Below are 16349 nucleotides of genomic sequence, written 5' to 3'. Positions count from 1 at the left end.
TAAGACTATCAAATATGTGAGATGAGCTGATGGTTAAGAATATAAAGTATAATCAATAAATGACTGTTACTATGAGGCAATACATTCAGGGTCAGAAACAACACACAGTGTACTTTAGTGTAAAACGTTCCCTATAACTCACACCATGTCCATGACAGAGAATTAGAATTACAGCAACCACAAGGCATGGCAACAACAACCACAGGAGGTAAAATGTTAAACACATGGAAGTCCACCATGGTTGTTAATAGTTAGGATGCCCTCTTGTGGCACAAATGTGTTCCTGCGAATACTAATGATTGCTGTGGTCAAAATACATTTAAAAATCTTTATTAAAATATCGCAATACAAATTTGCTTCAGAGATTCAACAGAGATTTTCCTCTTAATAATGTCCTGCATGGTTATTGTCAATGCAAAGTGTACAGTTCGCCATTTCACCACTCTGAACCTATTTCTGAGAGAAACAGAGGGAGAGAAAGAGAAAGGTATATAGAGCAATGACGAGGAGGTAGTAAAAAAGAAAGAGGGAAGGCATGAGAGAATGCTCTTCCTTTCTTAGGGCTGCTATGGAGACCTAACCAGTATAAAACATTCAGTAAAAACTGAACAGAATGGAGGACAAGTGTACTTGGACGGATGTTGAGGGTTGTCATGGTGATCATTTGGGTTCTGTCTCCGCGGTGGTCTTGGTGTCGTCGATGATTTCCCAGGAAGAAGCAGCCTTGTTTTCACTGGGACTACGGCTGCTGTGGTTGCTGCCGGAGCGAGTCAGGAAGCCAAAGCTAGGAGACAACACAGGTCTAGGATCAGATATACTAACTCACTACCAGAAGAAACTAAAGCTACACACAGGAGAGGAGAACACAACACAGTTCACAGGTCAGAGATATTGTCTGAAAGACTGAGTTGTTCCGCTTCCTAGTAGTTCCTACACACTACTACAGTGTCTGAGGTTACATACCGCATAGTCTCTTGTGGCCAACCGTGATCATTTAACGGTAAGCGTGTATGTGAAATGTGGTTCTGGTCAGGGTTTCTGAGATTACATGCAGTACTACATTGAGCAGATATGAGATAGACTACTCCCCCTGGTGGTGTAACCAGGGACTATGTTTACATCAATGGCCTTAGAGGTATCAGCAGGTGCTGTGAAAGCTATAGGTTGAAGGTAAACAGAGCAGAACAGTGAACAAAGCAGAGGCAAGTTTTTGTATGTCTGCCTAGAAGTAAACATAGACACTCAACAGTATTATCTTGCTCCCAGACAAATTAAACAACTTCTTCGCACGCTTTGAGGACAATACAGTGCCACTGACATGGCCCACTCCCAAAGACTGTGGGCTCTCCTTCTCCGTGACCGACGTGAGTAAAACATTTAACCATAGTACCCTCCAAACTCATCATGAAGCTTGAAACCCTGGGTCTCGACCCCGCCCTGTGCAACTGGGTCCTGGACTTCCTGACGGGCCGCCCCCAGGTAGTGAAGGTAGGAAACAACATCTCCACTCAACACTGGGGCCCCACAAGGGTGCATTCTCAGCCCCCCTCCTGTACTCCCTGTTCACCCATGACTGCGTGGCCATGCACGCTTCCAACTCAATCATCAAGTTTGCAGACGACACTACAGTGGTTACCAACAACGACGAGACGGCCTACAGGGAGAAGGTGAGGGCCCTCGGAGTGTGGTGCCAGGAAAATAACCTCGCACTCAATGTTAGCAAAAGAAACGAGATGATCATGGACTTCAGGAAACAGCAACTTTAATAGCCACTTTAATAATGCCACTTTTATAATGTTTACATATCTTGCATTACTCATCTCATATGTATATACTGTATCCTTCACTATCTATTCTTTACTATCTATTGCATCTTAGCTGCTCTGTCACTGCTCATCCATATTTGTTATACTTATATATTCTTATCCCATTCCTTTACTAGATTGTGTGTATTAGGTTTGTTGTGGAATTGTTAGATATTACCGGTTAGATACTGCTGCACTGTCGGATCTAGAAGCAAAAGCATTTCGATACTCTCGCAATCACATCTGCTAACCATGTGTACGTGACCAATAAAATGTGATTTGATTTGAGGAGACCAGAGGTAGTTTAACAGACAGACAATATAATCAGGATTCAGGACATAGCAACAAGTTGATGGAATGATTCACGCATGCTGGAGGGCTATGAAAGAAGCCAAACCGGTCTAACCAAACATAGACCTGCCTCAACTTTGCCTAGACAATCAGTGGCCTTCGAGTAAGGGTTATGGTAGGGCACTGCATATTTAACTGAGGCTCATTGTCATTGCAAATTAGGCTATTGCAGGAATTCTCCAACAGAACGGTCCTGCATCAGTTTACCAGAGTAACAACATTGTAACAAGCAACTATTCATACCACATTTCTAGAACTATCTTCTGATTGGGTTTCTATGAATGTTGTAAATGTGCTTTAAACATGTTTATATTTCTGTATGTAAATAGCTACAGTGGAAGAAAATGTATGTGAACCCTTTGGAATTACCTGGATTTCTGCATAAATTTGTCATAAAATGTTATGATCTTCATCTAAGTCACAACAATAGACAAACACAGTCTGCTTAAACTAATAACACAAACAATTAGAATTGTTCATGTCTTCATTGAACACACCGTGTAAACATTCACAGTGCAGGGTGGGAAAAGTATGTGAACCCTTGGATTTAATAACTGGTCGACCCTCCTTTGGCAGCAATAACCTCAACCAAACGTTTTCTGTAGTTGCGGATCAGACCTGTACAACGGTCAGGAGGAATTTTGGACCATTCCTCTTTATAAAACCGTTTCAGTTCCACAATATTCTTGGGATGTTTGGTGTGAACCGCTCTCGTGGTCATGCCACAGCATCTCAATCAGGTTGAGGTCAGGACTGACTGGGCCACTCCAGAAGGTGTATTTTCTTCTGTTCAAGGCAGTCTGTTGTTGATTTGCTTCTGTCTAATGGGTTGTTGTCCTGTTGCATCACCTAACTTAAGTTGCGCTTCAATTGGCAGACAGATAGCCTTACATTCTCCTGCAAAATGTCTTGATAAAATTAATTCCCAAGTTTTCCGTCGATGATAGCAAACTGTCCAGGGCCTGAGGCAGCAAAGCAGCCCAAACCATGATGCTCCCTCCAACATAGTTTACAGTTGGGATGAGGTTTTGATGTTGGTGTGCAGTGCCTTTTTTCTCCACACATAGTGTTGTGCGTTCCTTCCAAAAAACACAACTTTAGTTTCATCTGTCCACAGAATATTTTGCCAGTAGCGCTGTAGAACATCCAGCTGCTCTTTTGCTAACTTCAGACGTGCAGCAATGTTTTTTTTGGACAGCAGAGGCTTCTTCCATGGTGTCCTCCCATGAACACCATTCTTGTTTAGTGTTTTACGTATTGTAGTATCGTCAACAGAGATGTTAGCATGTTCCAGAGATTTCTGTAATTCTTTAGCTGACACTCTAGGATTCTTCTTAACCTCACTGAGCATTCTGAGCTGTGCTCTTGCAGTCATCTTTGCAGGATGGCCACTCCTAGGGAGAGTAGCAACAGTGCTGAAATTTCTCTATTTATAGACAATTTGTTTACCGTGGAATGACTTTTATAGATACTTTTGTAACCCTTTCCAGCTTTATGCAAGGCAACAATTCTTAATCTTAGGTCTTCTGAGATCTCTTTTGTTCGAGACATGGTTCTCCTCAGGAAATGCTTCTTGTGAATAGCAAACTCACATTTTGTGAGTGCTTTTTATAGGGCAGGACAGCTGTAACCAAAATCTCCAATCTCATCTCATTGATTGGACTCCAAGTTAGATGACTCCTGACTCCAATTAGCTTTTGGAGAAGTCATTAGCCTAGGGGTTCACATACTTTATCCAACCTACACTGTGAATGTTTAAATGACGTATTCGATATAGACAAGAAAAATACAATAATTAGTGTTATTAGTTTAAGAACACTGTGTTTGTCTGTTGTTGTGACTTAGATGAAGATCAGATCAAATTCTATGTCAAATTGATGCAGAAATCCAGGTAATTCCAAAGGGTTCATATACTTTTTCTTGCCACTGTATGTTAATAGATGTGTTGTTTAAATGAGTAAAAACAGGCCAGTAATACTTACAGGTTCCTGATGCGAGACTCTTGTGGTTTGCTGTCAGTGCTGTCTGTCTCGGTTTCTGTCTCTGCTCTCCTCTCAAACAGGGGGCCTTTCTCCTCATCACTGTTCAAGGAAATCACATCCACAAAGTTAGCACTGCGTGTGTGTGTGCGTACATGTGTATGTGTGTGTACACGTGTGTGTGAGTCAGTGTCACCTGCTGCATTCATCCTCTGGCATGCCCAGCATCTTGGCCTTGATGACAGTTTTCTGTTTCTTTATGGCAGAACGTACTGCCTCCAGCAAGAATCCTGGACACCGCTCATCATTCAGGATCTCCCTGCGTGGATGACACATATGACACACACGTCAGTACATACACACACAGGTATAAAACTAAACAAACATGTAAACATGTACACACACACACTCATAACCCCCCCCCTCCCGACACACACACAAACAGACACACACCCTATAGTATCTACCTCTGATAGTAGGAGAGTTCCTCCTGCACCAGGAACAGGTTGGCTTTGAGCTCATTCCTCTCTGTCAGCATCTCTCTGACCTCCTGTTTGGTGAAACAGGGTCTGTTGGGGTCCTTAAGGTCTATCACCAGCTTGCCTGTCAGGTCCACTTCTGTCCTACATGGACTGGCCTGTTGGGGTGGAGAAAACACAGCTGGACTATCACAATTGTGTTAATGTAATGACAGTTGTGTTTAAGGGAAACAAAATGTCGTTGTTCACCTGGTATAAGAAATTTAGTGAACTTCACAGTCTATGAAATTGTCTAAAAGCAATAGCAAAAGCATAATACACATCAAAATGATGAGATTTGGCTATGTGTGACTATTACAAAGTAAAAAGACAAACATTTCTTGTAGTGAGATTTCTTAGTCACATTATACTGTAGTAGGTGGACAATATATACATGTACATCTTGTGCCAAAGGTGTATCTGTTTTCCTCTCACAACAATGAGTTAACTCCTTTGTCAGAGAGAGAAGTCAGAGATATGACCTTAGTTTCTCTTATCTTAGTCATAACAAATATTTCAAAATGGCTACAGTTTCTTTTACAGGGAGAAGAGTTTAAAAAAAACAAAGGCCAAGTGTAAGACTTGGCAGAGAGAGGACAGTAACAAATGTTTAAAGATTACAGTTCAGCTACAAAATAAACTGAGGGAGAGGGCAGGACACTAAAAGTTCTCTAGAGAAATGATGACAAGGTGTAACAAACAAGTCAGTAAAGTGAGTCAGAATACACCACTCTGGATGACTAATGTTTATGTAGTATTAATGGGTACTTTGGGTCCTGGATACTGATTGACAGAAACAGCATTTCAGCTGTGTGTACAGTATATCAGACAATACACCACGGGTATGACTCAAAAATACATGTTTATTGTTCTATTTATGTGATAACCAGTTTATAATAGCAATAAGGTACCTTAGGGGTTTGAGGTATATGGCCAACATACAACACCCCATCGGGTCTTTCTGCTTAAATACAATATGAAGGTCCAAGACCAATTCAAAAATGGAAATGAGTGCTTACCTTTTCAACAAGGGACAAAAAGAAACACTTCTTACCGTGCCAGCAGCAGCGTTGGTCTTTTCCAGCTGGGTGGTGAGGCATTCTATCTCTTTCTGTTTCTCTCTGAGGTCTGCCTCCATGTCAGCCTTCCTCTCCACAGCACTCTTCATCTGGGCCGTGACGATGCGCTGCTTGTGTCTCAGCTCCCCATTCATCTTCATGAAGCGCTCCAACTGCTCCTGCAGCTGTACACACACACACACACACACACACACACACACACACACACACACACACACACACACACACACACACACACACACACACACACACACACACACACACACACACACACACACACACACACACACACACACACACACACACACGTATGAAACAACACTAACATTACTTACGTACACACTCAGGACGATGATATGCTAGATATCATAGTTGGCCTTGGTGGGGGTGCAGGGACTCATTGGGAGTAAGGGGGACCATATTACACAAACACAGGGGGACAATACTGGTTACTCCCTGGAACACAAAAACATGTTCAAGCATCATTTTGAGCAAACTTAATTTAGGAGGCCCACATCTTTAGGTAAGATGAAAAGCCTAGAAACATCAACAAACTCGAGCTGGAGTTTAAAACCATTACTGTGTGACAGAGGGAGCTGCTGTGAATAGGAAGGTGGAGTCATTGCCCAGACTTGTCTCCAAGGTGTTGGTGATGCTCAGCACAAAACAATAACCATGACTATTATGCCAGTACCATTTCAATTTCAAGTTTTATTAGTCGCATGTACGGGATGGTATACCCCGTCACATGGTATACCCTGTCAAATGAAATGCTTATTTTCCGATTCATTCTCAACAATAAGAAATAACGTAAGATAAGACTATGAACATAAAGTAAATGGCTCAGTAGAATAGAATAAACATTTTAGCTTAAGTATAATACAATTTATAGTCTAATATTTACACGTGTTTTGGGGAAGGGGCGATTGGGGGGCAAGTATTTAAATTGTGGTGTATTTAGCAATCATAATAGGAGTCTGGTAGTAGCAGTTGTGATGTGTGTGTAACATGAATGCACACTGAGTGTACAAAACATTAATAACACGAGCTCTTTCCATGACGTAGACTGACCAGGTGAATCCAGGTGAAAGCTTTGATCCCTTATTGATGTCACTTAAATCCAATTCAATCAGTGTAGATGAAGTGGAGTAGACAGGTTATCAAAAGACTTTTAAGCCTTTAGACAATTAAGACATGGATTGTGTATGTGTGCCATTCAGAAGGTGAATGAGCAAGACAAAAGTTTTAAGTGCCTTTGAACAGGGTATGGTAGTAGGTGCCAGGCGCACCAGTTTGAGTGTGTCAAGAACTGCAACGCTGCTGGGTTTTTCATGCAGAACAGTTTCCTGCGTGTATCAAAAAAGATCCACCACCCAAAGGACATCCAGCCAACTTGACACAACTGGGGGAAGCATTGGAGTCAACATGGACCAGCATCCCTGTGGAGCGGTTTTGACACCTTGTAGAGTCCATGTCCCGACGAATTGAGGCTGTTCTGAGAGGGGGGGTGCAACTCAATATCAAGAAGGTGTTCCTAGTGTTTTGTACACTCACACACATATACATACATACATACATACATACATACATACATACATACATACATACATACATACATACATACATACATACATACATACATACATACATACATACATACATACATGTGTGTGTGTGTGTGTGTGTAAGCTGAAGCGTGTCTGGGTCACTGCTGAGAGACAGACTTCCTATCGGCTGTTTATGACACCTCCCCACTCATGACTGGCTATTGGCTGACCTTCAGAGTATTGATACAATCACTGTGCCCAGGCGTGTGTGTGTGTGTGTGTGTGTGTGTGTGTGTGTGTGTGTGTGTGTGTGTGTGTGTGTGTGTGTGTGTGTAAATTGAAGCGTGCATGGCTACACTTGCATTCAGATGGACTGTACATGTAGTCTTTTTGTCCTTACCGCCTCCACCTCTTTAGACATGCTGGCTATCTGCTGTACTTTGGCCCTCAGCTCATCTCTCTGCTTGTCAACCACTTCCTTCAGTTTCAGCATCACCTCCCGCTCCTGTCGTTGGACACGGTCTGGAACACAGGACCACAATGCAACATCATCACTGTGGGTATTCAATGGTCAACAGACAGAGCAGAGAGAACGTCATTAGGGCATACATTTTTTTGTATATAAATAATATCAACGGAGTCTGGGAAGTCCCTCCTTGTTTCAGTTTGTTTTCTTCCGTTGGGTGCCTAATGAACATGACCCAGTAGCTTATCAACCATCAGCAGTTGGCCGAGACTACGTCCCCTGCCAAATCTGCTCAGTGGAGTGTATCTTAAGGCTAAACAGAAAAGACACTTAAGGATTATCCTTCAGCACACGGTCATCTTTAAGCAGTCTGGTTAATACCTGTTGATTCAGACAGACTACTCTGGACGTCTAATAACTGATACATAACTTATGGTGGAGCTATGGCATGGATATTGGAGACACTAACGTTCCTAGGCTAAACTGGTGCAATAAAACTTAACAGCAAGCAGCTAACATGGGCCTCCTTGTTGGAAAACTGTTTTCAGTGTGTAGTATGACCGGGGTTTTCAAACTGGTGTCCGTGGAGGTACTGAAGGGCATCCGCACTCTAATGTTTTATAACATTTTTTTGAAAAATATTTTGGGGGAATTGTTTTATGTGATAAATTCTTATTTTATGAATATCACTACAACATAATATAATTGTGGATACCATTTCTATGTCTCAGCATCCAGTATGAAGGAATTTAAAGATGCTAACTAGCGTTAGCGCAATGACTGGAAGTCTACAGCAACGGTTAGCATGCTAGCTGTTTCTGTTCATTCAACTCTGGGGAAGTAGATAAATGGCTTGCCAAAATCTCGAACTATCCATTTAATATGGAGGAAATTACAGTCATTGTGCTAATTAAAGTTTTTTTCTGTACAGAAAATTCTTAAGTGGGCCATCTAAGTGTTATATATATATATATATATATATATATATATAAAAAATATATATATTTATATAGTATAATTATAATTATTTGTATAAAGTATAATTATTTGTAAAAATAACATATGCTAATATATGATGGGGGTCCATGGGTCGCCAGTTTGCCTGGGCGGGGGTCCCTGGGTCGCCGGTTTGCCTGGGAGGGGGTCCCTGGGTCACCAGTTTGCCTGGGCGGGGGTCCCTGGGTCGCCAGTTTGCCTGGGCGGGGGTCCCTGGGTCGCCAGTTTGCCTGGGCGGGGGTCCCTGGGTCACCAGTTTGCCTGGGAGGGGGTCCCTGGGTCACCAGTTTGCCTGGGCGGGGGTCCCTGGGTCACCAGTTTGCCTGGGAGGGGGTCCCTGGGTCACCAGTTTGCCTGGGTGGGGTCCCTGGGTCACCAGTTTGCCTGGGAGGGGGTCCCTGGGCAAGAAAAGTTTGAAAACTCCTGTAGTATGGTGTCATATAATCTAATTGAGCTAAATGTAATTATGAGCACAATTAGATTATTCTTCTAGTCCTGAGAAAATGAAGAAAGTTAAATGTACATTTTAGTGGCTGGAAATCTGGTCACAATGCAGATAGTGGATAGATTCGAGACACATTTTACTACCATGTGTAGACATTTTTCTGAGAATGTAGACAAGATCAGGACAAAGGACCGGTGTTTGCACCAGGTATAAACAAGGATTTTGAATCACATTCAGCTGAATCTCATCTTTTTTTAGAATTTTTCTGTGCTTTCTATAGTAGTAGTTTTTCCTGTTTCCTTTTTGTGATGTTTCTTGACACAAATATGGTCTTCTTCTTCAGGGAAAAATGTATCTGATTTAGGCCCCCTGCGGCTGAACAGACACTTCCTTGAAAACTAGTGAAAAAAATACCACAAGACTTGCATTAACAGTATGCATTAACAGTTTACATTACGTTGAAGTAAAGAGGTACAGTATACAAGCCATAGTGGACATTATCAGTGACAAACTTTCAACTGCCCTTGAAAATTGCTCATATGCAATGAGTAAATCAAGGATAAGAGCATCTAATTTGTTGAATGATATTAGGGTTGGTGCTCTTAGACGCTTCTATAGCACAGCGCGAGTATAGAGTACTAGGCAGAGACCAGATAAATAATGAATATCTTACTAATACTTCAGAATGCTTAAAAAGTTAGTGTAATAATACAAATGATATGCGTCTATCGTATTATATTAGTTTATATGTATCTATTCTGCTTTGTTCTTCTTTCAGTCTTTACATAACAAATGTCACATTTACAGTCACACATTCACTTCCCAAATAAACAAACACCGGGATTCCTCAGTCAGCAATGTTTTCCCCTGTGACTACCACCAGAAGTAAATACTCTGTGTCAGCAACACAGTAACTCCATTCTCATAACAAGCATTACTTTGGGGTACTTTACCTGTTGTGGTGTATAGTATGTTTGCATACACGCATGTGAGAAGGGGATTGTTTCTAAGAGGTGTGTGATATATTATGTGCAACAGAAAGGGTAAGTACCATGCCCCGACCTTCCTGAGCATGGTTGACCCTAAGGCAGATGTTTAAACTAACCTTCCTGAGCATGGTTGCCCCTAAGGCAGATGTTTAAACTAACCTTCCTGAGCATGGTTGACCCTCAGGCGGCTGTGTCCCTATGGCTGTTCTATAACAACCAACCTCTATAGATATCGTTGCCCTTAAGGCAGCTGTTTAAACCAATCATGTGTGTGCACATGTGTTTTAAACCAACCTTCCTGGGCATGGTTTCCCCTCAGGCAGCTCTGTAACTCCTGATTCTCCGTCTGTAGATGTAACACCTGGGCCTGCAGCTCCTCGCACCTGCTCCTCTGCTTCTCTGCCTCCACCTGCTGCTGCACCTCCTGTTGGGGACGAGGAGAAGCTGTCACTGACTCTGGGTTAGGAGGCACACAGCATACCCACCATAGAAATAGAATGACATTCTAGACATTCTATTTCTATGGTACCCATAACCATTGACTTCTAGTGAACTCATTGCCCACAGCCAGAGGAGTCTACAGGTACTTGGTGGTGAAGAAGAATAGCCTCCTAATTAAATCAAAGATATTGATAGCTACTGAGTGCTAGCTGAAGAATGTTCCAAGTGAAAGAGAAAAACAAGCGTGCCTATGACGCGCATGTTTATAACTTCAATTTCAGTGTTATGGTGACTACCAATATAACAACAAGATACCAACAAGACCAATAACACACAGTGTAGTCAGGTGTGAGACAGAAACAACATGTTGGGATAAGCAGGGCTCATAGTGTGGTGTGTGAAAGAATGTGTGTGGTGCATAGAGATGTGGTGCAGTGAAAGCTGTAGGAGATAAATGGGCCAAGCAGAAGTACTAACATACTGTTTCTTATTAAATCAAATCTATGATCGTTGAGATCACAGACAAGATAAGTGATTTCCCAAATTCTACTGCGATATAGCCTGGGCTATTTTATATTAAAATATCAGTTTCTCCAGAGATAAATCAGATCAAGCCCGAACAGTGCGATGTACTAGAGTTGTAGTTGCAAACAAGCCAATTCTACATAGTTTATTGGAGAAAACGTGGTAATTTACTACAACGACCATCATCCATTGCATCGGAATCGCTTGATTGTTTTATTCTGCGTTGTTACATCATTCAACCCACGTAACGCAAGGTGCATTTCATTTATTTTAAACAAGTCGAAACAGAAATCCGTTATAAATGTTTTAAAATCGAACCGACCTCAAAAAGCACTAATCGCTCAGCACTACTAAATAGGCTAATTTACCTTTCACATACAGTGGCAAATGTGGCGACCTGTCAAGAAAAACACACGAGGGACATCATAATGACACTGGCACCAGCGTCCATTCTGAACACATCTTTCCATGATGTTACATAACAAAAACGACATATAGGCTACATTTCGCTTAGGCTACTAATAACACTAAAATGTAGCCTTCTCTATGTGGAGGAATAGTTGCCAGTGGTAGGCATACACTCTACACAATGTGTCACACAGATAACAAATATATTTTGTGAGCTGCCACTTGGCCCTGAATGGGCATTATGAATAACGTGGCATACTGACGTGCAGCTTACTTGTTAAATCGTAGTCTAGCCGTAAAAACAATTCAATTCCTACAATGTAGCAGAAACCCCAAATCACATATCTTCAGTGTTGTTACAATCCGCTAACTGACACGATACAACATCACTGGAGGGATTACTAACGTTACCATGTTGTTATTACCATCGACTCACCCGCTGTATTTCATTCTTTCTGCTTTCGTCGTATTCTTTCACAGATCTCGTCTTCTTCTGTTTCTGTACATGTAGCGTTTCGAAAGCTTTGAGTAATTCTTGTTCTTTTGACTTGTGTACATTGTTCCGCGAGGCGAAGCTCTCCAAAAGCTCTAGAACTTTGACTATTTTAGGCAGCAGTACTGTGGCGCTCTCTTTACCGTAGCTGTCAATAAGTTTTTCCACTTCCGAGCCAATCAATTTAGCCATTTCGTATACATCATCCACAGTTAATGCTGAGCATGTCCTTTCAAAACACCACCCTGTCTTCTTGACGTCCTGCTTTTGATCGTTAATATCGCAATCATTCTCCATGTTTGCACCAGTGTGCATGCACGTTAATATCGATACCCAGAAATAAAAGAAAAATGTCGTTCTCAGCGTGACAAGACAGTTCCCCAGCGATAGTCGAAACACAACTAAAGCGAAAGTGTTCTCAAATAAACAGGTGTCTTCTCTATATCGCGATATGCTGCTGCATCTAAAATGTATGCATTATTCGTCACCCTATGCTCGAACTTGACTCTTTATTTAGTTGCATGCTTGGTCATCCAGACAAAAACAAGCATCATTCGAGCATACGCCTCACATTTTGCTTACCCCTAGTCTAGAACATTAACTTGAGGCCCGATTCAAATTAAAGAACAGAGTTCCTCATCGAGTCGTCTTAAAAAGACAAAGCAGTGTACTGTCGACTGGACGCCCACATTTCAGCCCACTCTCTTTGCTCGGCTTGTTTACCATTCAAGAACCCTCCTACTTTCCTGACCAGCGTAATAGGAGTGAGCTTCTCTTAGACCCACATAGCATAGCGTACTGTTGAACTGGTATGCTAGGTCGACCGTACAGTAAAACAGTCCAAGCATACAAATTAGATTTCATCTGAAGGCATGGGAAACGATCAAGGATGCTGTACTGTTGTTTAACAGTCGGCATACAGTACCAGTCAAAAGTTGACACACCTACTCATTCCAGGGTTTTTCTTTATTTTGAAGACATCAAAACTATGAAATAACACATATGGAATCATGTAGTAACCAAAAAAAGTGTTAAACAAATGACAATATATTAATATGTGAGATTCTTCAAACTAGCCAGACTTTGCCTTGATGACAGCTTTGCACACACTTGGCATTCTCTCAACCAGCTGCACCTAGAATGCATTTCCAACAGTCTTGAAGGAGTTTCCACATATGCTGAGCACTTGTTGGCTGCTTTTCCTTCCCTCTGTGGTCCAACTCATTCCAAACCATCTCAATTGGGTTGAGGTCGGGTGATTGTGGAGGCCAGGTCATCTGACGCAGCACTCCATCTCTTCTTCTTGGTCAAATAGCCCTTACACAGCCTGGAGGTGTGTTGGGTCATTGTCCTGTTAAAGTCCCACTACGCAAACCAGATGGGATGGTGTATTGCTGCAGAATGCTGTGGTAGCCATGCTGGTTAAGTTTGTCTTGAATTCTAAATAAATCACAGACAGTGTCACCAGCAAAGCACCCCCACACCTCCTCCTCCATGCTTCACAGTGGGAACCACACATGCAGAGATCCGTTCACCTACTCTGCCTCTCACAAAGACAATGGATGGAACCAAAAATCTCAAATTTGGACACATCAGACCAAAGGACGGATTTTCACCAGTCTAATATCCATTGCTGTTGTTTCTTGGCCCAAGCAAGTCTCTTCTTATTATTGGTGTCCTTTAGTAGTGGTTTCTTTGCAGAAATTCAACCATGAAGGCCTGATCCACGCAGTTTCCTCTGAACAGTTGATATTGAGATGTGTCTGTTACTTGAACTCTGTGAAGCATTTATTTGGGCTTTTTTGAAATATGTTTCATATTGACTGACCTTCATGTCTTAAAGCAGGGGTAGGGGACATCAGGCCTCACTACGATCAGGCCCCGAGACAATTCATAAATACATTTTTGTTAATTAAAAAAAGCTTTAGACGTCGTTTTCCCACAATAATAACATTTTAAAAAATCAATCCACCCATCTCCCCCAAAGCCATGGCCCTACCAGACAGCTCGTCATCATTAGAAACATGGCTACCGTAAATAAAATAAAAAAGTAGATGCGGAGTGTCGCGTTTTCCAAGACAAATGGAGAAATTAATATTTTGGGGGGTCGAAGTCAAAGGCAAACCTGTATGACTAGTTTGTGAGGATGCACTTGCAGTAATGAAAAAGGCCAATTTGGAGCGTCATTACAGCTCGAAACATGCTAAACTGAATGAGTTGCAAGGACTTCGAGTGCCCAACAAGTCGCCTTTCCGAAACCTCGTTTGGATGTGGAAAATGTTATGCGATGAGCGATCTTATCGCAAAGAAACTGAAGCCTCATTTGGAATGAGAATTTGTAAAATAGTTGCTAGCACCAGACAAAGTTAAATTGTTCCAAAGTGTCAGTTTGTCTCTAATAATCGCCACGGAGCGGACAGCTGACATGGCACAAGATTTCGAAAAAACATTGAAGCACTCCGCAAGAAATGTCGAGTTTTTTTTTTTGGCATGTAATAACAAATACCGCTCAATTTGCCATTTTTGTGCGTGGGATTACCGCTGAGTTTGACTCAAAGGGAGAAATTGATGTCTTTGGAAACCATGCATGGCACCACCAGAGGTGGGGATTTGTCTCGGCTATGAACAAATTTGAGCTACGGTTTGAAAAATGAAGTGGCCTTACTACAGATGGAGCGCCAGCCATGGTTGGCTCGAAAAAAGGGTTAACCGAAAAAAATGATTTGTCTCAGTCTTGATCCAAGTGATTTAATTGTATGCAACTGCATCATACATCAAGAAAGTCTGATGAAGCCGAACAACGTAATGGCAACTGTAGTGTCGACCATCAATTTTATCAAAAGCAAAGGGCTGAACAACCGGCAATTTAAAGAGCTGTTGAGTGATCTTGAATCGGAGTATGGTGATCTGGTTTACGGTTGTGAGGTGCGATGGTTGAGCCGTGGAAACATGCTCGCGCGGTTTTACGGGCTGAAGGATGACGTAAAACAACTCATGAAGGGGAAACCTGTCGCGGAACTGAGTGATGACAAGTGGATGTGTGATTTGGCCTTCACGGTGGACATAACCAAGTATCTGTCTGACTTGAACGTCAAGCTTCAAGGGCCAAACCAGCTTCTCAGCGATCTGCTGTCAAACGTGAAATCGTTCGCAACGAAATTAAAGCTGTGACAAATCCAACTAGAAAGGGGTAACAGTGCATTTCCCTACTCTGCAAGGACAAGAGACTGAGATTACGTCGGAATATGCCGGTGAGTGTGGAAATCTCGCGAAGGCATTCTGTGAGCGGTTTAAGGATGTGAAAAGTATACAACTGCAGTTTAACATATTTGCAACCCCGTTTAACGTCGAACTAGCGGATGTGCCGGACGGCCTACAACACGACGTCATTGAGGTGCAATGCAATGACGAGCTCAAAGCCAGTTTGACTGACACAAACCTGCTGCGAGTAGCGTCATCTTCACTGCCAGCTGGCATCAAACCCTCGTCAACGATAAGCATTAGAGGTGAGTTTGAACAAGTAATCATAACATTATAAACAATACTAATATTTATTTAAATAGGACTAGAAAGAAACACAAGTCATATTTAAACAATAAAACCAATGTCAGTGATTAACGTCACATTAAAACATGAAAGCAGAAAATAGCAACTTTTAATATGACCCCGAATGAATTTATAAATATCCAAATGGCCCTTGATGACAAAAAGGTTCCCCTCCAGTCTTAAAGTAATGTACTGTCATTTCTCTTTGCTTATTTTAGCTGTTCTTGCCATAATATGGACTTGGTCATATACCAAATAGGGATATATTCTGTATATCACCCCTACCATGTCACAACACGATTGTTTGGCTCAAACGCATTAAGGAAATAAATTCAAAAAATTAACAAGGCACATGTTAATTGAATTGCATTCCAAGTGACTACCTCATGATGCTGGTTGAGAGAATGCCAAGAGTGTGCAAAGCTGTCAAGGCAAAGGGTGGTTACTTTGAATTATCTCAAATATGTATTGGTTTTAACACTTTCTTGGTTGTGTTATTTCATAGTTTGTCTTCACTATTATTCTACAATGTAGAATATAGTAAAAATTAAAACCTTTGAATGAGGTGTCCAAACTTTGACTGGTACTGTATGTAACAAACGGAATAGATCAAATGCAATCGATGGACACAATCTATCCACATTTGCTTCATTAACATGACAATCAGTTTGCAAAGCAGGGTAAGAGTGCTTTCTTAGTCTTCATCTATGAGGCAAAATACGTATATCCGTCTTTGGCCACAGCTCCCATGAGACCAATCT

The 16349-nt window shown here is 41.7% G+C and overlaps 1 protein-coding gene across 1 annotated transcript; it reads right to left on the bottom strand.

Moving 5' to 3' along the window:
* Positions 1 to 314: 314 nt before the first annotated feature.
* LOC106612860 (RILP-like protein 1) lies at positions 315 to 12674 on the bottom strand. The gene is made up of 8 exons (XM_014214437.3): positions 11986 to 12674; positions 10470 to 10599; positions 7680 to 7801; positions 5708 to 5896; positions 4603 to 4772; positions 4332 to 4454; positions 4139 to 4237; positions 315 to 784 (listed from the first exon to the last, which is right to left on the bottom strand). Exons 1-8 carry the CDS (start codon positions 12355 to 12357, stop codon positions 661 to 663), a joined length of 1329 nt encoding a protein of 442 aa, XP_014069912.1. The 5' UTR covers positions 12358 to 12674; the 3' UTR covers positions 315 to 660.
* Positions 12675 to 16349: the final 3675 nt, after the last annotated feature.

Source organism: Salmo salar, chromosome 09 (genome assembly GCF_965601325.2).
Source record: "Salmo salar chromosome 09, fSalSal1, whole genome shotgun sequence".
Lineage (NCBI taxonomy): Eukaryota > Metazoa > Chordata > Actinopteri > Salmoniformes > Salmonidae > Salmo > Salmo salar.
This window is presented reverse-complemented; position numbering and strand designations above follow the sequence as displayed.

Bases quoted from the DNA above. Each gene is read 5' to 3' on its own strand.
- LOC106612860 (XM_014214437.3), bottom strand. From the start codon at position 12,357: ATGCACACTGGTGCAAACATGGAGAATGATTGCGATATTAACGATCAA. The intron at 10,600-11,985 runs GTGAGTCGATGG...CGTCCCCAACAG, and splicing joins GAAAGAATGAAATACAGCGG to GAGGTGCAGCAGCAGGTGGA. The intron at 4,238-4,331 runs GTGACACTGACT...TTCCTTGAACAG, and splicing joins CCAGAGGATGAATGCAGCAG to TGATGAGGAGAAAGGCCCCC.